The sequence below is a fragment of the Rutidosis leptorrhynchoides genome, chromosome 10, assembly GCF_046630445.1.
Source record: "Rutidosis leptorrhynchoides isolate AG116_Rl617_1_P2 chromosome 10, CSIRO_AGI_Rlap_v1, whole genome shotgun sequence".
NCBI classification, from domain to species: Eukaryota; Viridiplantae; Streptophyta; class Magnoliopsida; order Asterales; family Asteraceae; genus Rutidosis; species Rutidosis leptorrhynchoides.
The window spans coordinates 307,229,099-307,235,659 of NC_092342.1; the positions used below are offsets into that span (position 1 = coordinate 307,229,099).

General features: G+C 32.6%; 1 protein-coding gene across 1 annotated transcript; it reads left to right on the forward strand.

Annotated features, from left to right (window-relative positions):
• The first annotated feature begins 4,393 nt into the window (after positions 1-4,393).
• On the forward strand, positions 4,394-5,570 carry LOC139871223 (uncharacterized). The gene is made up of 2 exons (XM_071858958.1): positions 4,394-4,829; positions 4,947-5,570. Exons 1-2 carry the CDS (start codon positions 4,415-4,417, stop codon positions 5,444-5,446), a joined length of 915 nt encoding a protein of 304 aa, XP_071715059.1. The 5' UTR covers positions 4,394-4,414; the 3' UTR covers positions 5,447-5,570.
• The last annotated feature ends 991 nt before the right edge of the window (positions 5,571-6,561 follow it).

Sequence of the window (6,561 nt, forward strand, 5' to 3'; positions counted from 1 at the left end):
TTAGTTAATATGAATATAAGCTATGAGATCTATTTTTTGAACTTGGAAATGCTATCAAAGTATTGAATAAATAATATGTTACATAAACATATTTGTTCGGTGTAAGTTTATCGACGAGATTAAAAGATAATATCAAATGATTGAATTATTGGATACATTGAACTATGATTATGAGTCTCTGTTATGAGGTCCACTTTGAATTAGGAAACCCTTACTTTTTAACGGTATTCGGAAATAATGGTAAAGTGATTTACAAGTAAGAACAAAGTATCACTTATTGGGAGTTAGACAAAAGTTAGTGGAGAATCGAATTTCATAATACTCGATTTATCATATAGAAGGAATAATTGGGATAAGATTCGTTGACTAGATAAACCCATTTGATATGTTATATTAAGATATATTATTTAGAAAGTTAAAGAAATTAAACTAAACATTTACGCATAAAAGAATGAAATCAAAATAAGTTTTAAAGCATAAACATTATAGGATTTTTCGATTTTGTAAAGGATCTTAAATTATATAATTAGTTTTGAAAGGATAACTAGTATTTTATTAGATAAATATTTCAAAAATATGTATAAGATTATAACTTTTAATTTAAATTAGTCATAAAACGTTTTGATATTAAACTAATATTAATAAATATGCTTTGATAAATAACAAGATTATGAATTATAAAAGTAAATGACCAAAACACTCAAAAGATTAAGTTACACTTTGAGTGGGTTAGTTTTTAATTAATTTAAGTCTAGTTATTAATAAAGGTACGTGTCACAAAATGTTTAATTTAAAATAAAATATTTTGACAAACAAAGAGACTTTAATTTATATAAGGAAATGACCACAATACTCAACTTTACAAGTTATATTTTTATAAAGGTAATTTATTGTTATGTAAGTCAAATTTTTGTAAAAGGTACACGTCACGTAACATAAAAGGCTAGTTTTCTAAACGTACGAAAGTGCGCACGAAAAACCGAAAGTGGTACATGAGTCGTGAGACCACGTCCGTGTCATTTTTGTAAAAATTATATTTTTACCACAAACGTAAATATAATATAATATTTAATTAATTCTAAAGATTAAATATATTATAAATTAAATATATTATAAATCTATATATATGTAATGTTAGTTCACGTTCAAGAATTTATGCCGCAATTTGCGGATCTATTATTTCATCACTTTGAAATTGTGGAGATAATGGGTCCCAAAGTTTAACTATAAAGCTCCAACGCGTTCTGAATTCAATTCATAATTCATAATTCGATCAATCTCTCCAACCTATATTATTATTATTAATTATAGTAAGAGTATTAGTGTTACTATTAGTATTAAATATACATAAAATATTACGACGAGGTCATGAGCGGGTCATTTCAAGAGAAGTTTTATGAGTAGGATAGGGCTAAGAAAATTATGGGTTATGGCTATGGAGGTTATGAGTAATGTTCGTGGGTATGCCCGTGAGGTTAATTTAGTGTTTGTCATCTCCGTTGCGTCTACGAACCTTTCCTACAATATTGAACCTCAATATTGATACGTGAGTACTCCTAATTTAATTTTTACATACTAATAGTGTATCCCTAACTAGTGCTCGAGAAAATAGGATTATGCTTATTTGTACATTTGATATTGCCCTTAGATAGGTTATGTTGAATCTTAAAGGTTGTTATACTAGGGATGAAATAAGGTATAAGATATGCATGTCATTGGAAAGCTAGCGAAAAATTAAGAACTTTTCATTTAGATATCGAATGGATTCGATGAACGGTTAGAAAGTTATGAATTAAACAATTAATTTCGTAATTAAAATTGCTGATAATAATTAGTGAACTAATTTTCTGGGTAATAAAAAGTGGTTATTTGGATTCTACTCGTCGAGTAGATGAATTTTCATATAAAGCACGTCTCGTTTCGTTGAACGGTTGTCAAGTTATGGATAAAAGAAGTTTTGTAAATTTTGATGAAACGTCGATACGGAAACTGAAATTCTCGCTTATCTACGTTGTTTCAGATTAAAACAAAAATACCACTGAATTCTTTGCTGTAAGGTCTAACAAACCACTCTAGCCAATTGTCAATTCGAGTCTCGACGATTTTTCTAAAAATCGTCAAAGTTGACTGTTGGGTCACATTTTAAAATTCTAAAAAGAGCTGAAACTTTTTTGTTAAAAATGTCAGTTTTGTATCAGTTGTCATGGTCGACCTGATGTGTGTTTACTTTTGCCAAAAATCATGTTATATCTTTGTGGTAACGAGAATTTGAAGGCTTTGACCGTTTGTCAATCCGAGTTTCGAGGAATTTTCTAAAAATCTCCAAAGTAGGCTACTCGGTCACTTTTGTAAATTTATTAAAGCTGAAAAATTAACTTTGAAACGCCGAAACCGCGTTGGCAACTACGAGTTGTCTAGGTTTAGTTTACTTCTGTAAAAATTAATACTTAATCTTTTTGGTAATGTGTAACTTTTATCTTTGGCCGTTTATCAATCGGAGTTCCGATAATTTTTCTAAAAATCGCTGAAGTGGCCGTTTAGTCATGTTTGACCGAAAAATCATTTTTGTATAAGTTATTGTATTTTTGCATGCGACCTCGTTTTTACTTTAACCTTTGACTTTTGCACATTAGTCTCGAGCATTAGATTGTGGTACACTATGACTTGGCCTAATTTATTAGACAAATATTGACAAATACATAAATATATATAATTACTATAGGTTCGTGAATCCGAGGCCAACCCTACACTTGTTCAATGATGTTATATGTATTTTTACTACAAAATACAGTATGGTGAGTTTCATTATTCCCTTTTTAAATGCTTTTGCAATATATATTTTTGGGACTGGGAACACATGCGCTTTTATAAATGTTTGACGAAATAGACACAAGTAATTGAAACTACATTATATGGTTGAATTATCGAAATCGAATATGCCCCTTTTTATTAAGTCTGGTAATCTAAGAATTAGGGAACAGACACCCTAATTGACGCGAATCCTAAAGATAGATCTATCGGGCCTAACAAGCCCCATCCAAAGTACCGGATGCTTTAGTACTTCGAAATTTATATCATGTCCGAAGGAGGATCCCGGAATGATAGGGGATATTCTTATATGCATATTGTTAATGTCGGTTACCAGGTATTCACCATATGAATGATTATTTTTGTCTCTATGCATGGGACGTATATTTATGAGAACTGGAAATGAAATTCTTGTGGTCTATTAAAATGATGGAAATAAATGATTATGATAAACTAATGAACTCACCAACCTTTTGGTTGACACTTTAAAGCATGTTTATTCTCAGGTGTTAAAGAAATCTTCCGCTGTGCATTTGCTCATTTTAAAGATATTACTTGGAGTCTTTCATAGCATATTTCGAAGAACGTTGCATTCGAGTCATTGAGTTCATCAAAGATTATTATTAAATCAATTTATAGTTGGATAGTGGATATTATGAAATGGTATGCATGCCTGTCAATTTTCGATGTAAAGAAAGATTGTCTTTTAAAAACAAATGCAATATTTGTAAAATGTATCATATAGTGGTCAAATACCTCGCAATGTAATCAACTATTGTGAATCGTTTATAATGTATATGAACGGGTCCTTTCACTAACCACTCCAACCTCCAACACAAGTAAAATGTCTATCACCGTTTCGATAGGCCTAAGAGCACTGGGGGTCCTCAGTCCATTCCACTTTCGAGAAAAATAGATTGACATGAACACCGAATCACCTCGACTTCCATTTTGGTGTTCCCTCCCATCGTCAGTTAATCGACGATTATTTAATTTTTCTTATTTTTGTGTTATTTTTCTTTATTAATTATTTTATTTTTTTTTATTGTTTCACGTCATATTTTACTCATTAAAAATTTCGAGTTAAGGATATTCAACGATAAATCACTTTAATCAATTTCAAAATTCATTTTTATGTTTGAAATGAAGATCGAAAAAATGGACTAGGAACAACTTATGTTTTAGTAGTACTTTCTTAACTATCTTCTTTATTGTCATGAGAAAAATACTTTTGGTGGCAGATTGAAGCAGAAAACAAGATAAAGTATCACTACACCGTGTGCAAGGGATATCACGACGTGATACACCGTGAATAGCACGAGCTGTTATCAATCCAATCCATGCTTCTGACACTTGTACTCTACCTAAATGATTCAAACCTCCGTTTCATTTTCCGTTAAACTAATTACCACGGTGTAATTATTTATCACGAACATACTACATAATAAAGACCACATTCATAACCAAAACTTAACGACGTTAATTCACATTCCCAAGTTTCCTCCTCACATTTTGTCGTTATCTCCTTCCCCCCTGCTACATATATATCCGAGTAATCAAAAAAATTATCAAACCGATAACTACAAATTAACACTCCGTACAACAAATGGCGTATATTCAGACGAGATTCAAACGAATCACAGCGGCTTTTGACGATGATGCTAGGGCACGATTATGTCAAAGCAGTAGCGGAAGTGATCATTCTGCAACGAATTCGGTGACGGATCTTTCCGATTTAATTGACTCGTTTTTTGAAGCAGATGTTAACGATCGAATTGAATCGAACGGTGAAAAACCTCTTGAAGAGACGGAGTATCAGGATGCCGACGGATTTTTCGATACGGATACGAAAGAAATGCTGATTGATTTGATCGGTGGTGTTATGGATGATGAAGATGACCGTACGATTCGTACAATTCGATTCGAGTTAGAAGCTATGTGTCGGAGTTTGAATCATCATTCAAGTGAAGGATTTAAGCGAAATCTAATGACACTACTTCGTCAAAAAGGATTCGATGCAGGTCGGAATTATTTAAATTTATTTAGGAATTACTTGATCAACTGTTAATTTAATTTTATTTAAATTTAAATTTAAAATCGAACTTATATATTATATATGGAATTAATTATGGATACAGGTCTTTGTAAGTCACGGTGGGAGAAAACAGGGCGTCATCCAGGTGGCGAATACGAATACGTCGACGTTTTAATATCCGGCAACCGTTACATTGTTGAAGTATCATTAGGAGCTGAATTTACGATCGCAAGGCCAAATGAAACGTATGAATCTTTACTTGAAGTAATACCGAAAATAACGGTAATCAAACCTAATGAATTGAAGAAGGTAGTTAGGGTTATGTGTGGTGCGATTAGAGCGTCATTAAAATCAAGAGGGATGTTGATATCGCCGTGGAGGAAAAACGGATACATGCAATCGAAATGGTTCGGGCCGTATAAACGGACGGTAAACGATTTGCCGTTGATATTAAAGCCGGTGGTGGGAAACGGTGACGGTGAGAGTTTGTTGGGGTTTGAGTATGCGGCGGTTGGTTGTGGTAAAAATAATTGTAGGAAGGAGATAGGGAGAATGCATGTGGTGAGTAACTTGAAAGTTTTAATGTTGAGTGGCACGTCCTAGTAAGTTGAGGGGTTTAAATGTAAATTAGATAAATTATTAGTTTTTTTTTTTTTTTTTTTAAATATTTGTAATTTATAATATTGTCGTTGGCGTGACAATGTACATTTTCATGTTTATCTCGTTATCCTTTACGAGTTATACATATTTTGATTTCCTTTCGTGAGTATGTGGCTAATGTAACTCACGCTTTCACTAGACTAAAACATAAAATATTGTTTTAAATAGATAAACTGATAAACAAACTCATGTGTCTAAAAATATGAAGCACGGCCTTAACCTTATGAGTGATGATTCGTACACCACTAACTTTTAATCATAAACCACCAAACGTGTTTTACATAGTTGTATAGTACAACATCATAATACATCTTTGGTGGTGTACGGTTAAAAATTGGTGGTGTACGAATCAATCACCAACCTTATAGAATCACCTAACCTTATAGACGGTTACATTTCGGAGTTTTAGTCGAGGATGTTAAATACTACGGAGTACATAATGTAATTAGTTTATTCAATGAAGTAGTAACGTATTTAAAATTACTCAATTCAACTCGAAATTGTTTGAACAATTAGGGTACCAACCCATTTTGCAACGGCAAATTATTAAAGTACAAGTGTGGTATAAGAAAACAAAAAACACACCGCTCGTCCTATTGTTTTGGAAGTGCAGACACACTCATTTTGGTTTATGATGGGACTCAGTTTCACAATTTAAAGTTAATCAGACTCTTAGATACCATATCTTAAACAAAGTAGACAATGATCAACTTTAATTATCCAACCTCTCCTAGAACATCTAAGCAGACACGCTTGAAGAATTGAAGAGGTTACAAAAATTACACAATAATAGATAGTTTTGTACAGTGTTGGCCCAGAAATTATTCAAGGAGGTTCAATTTTGAAGATAGTGTTAGTTGCTCTTTGAGTGTGGGTCTCGAGCGGGCCAAAAAGGGTATTTTCCAAGACCTTGTGGATCGAGGCAAACTACCTCCGTCTACGGCTATTATGGTTGGCGATGAGTCATTTAATGTTCTTTCTTAGACCATTTGTATCGGCCTTAACAAACGCCGTCACTTCTTACGTGGCACCAAAGAAACGGAGTATCGGCATGTTGG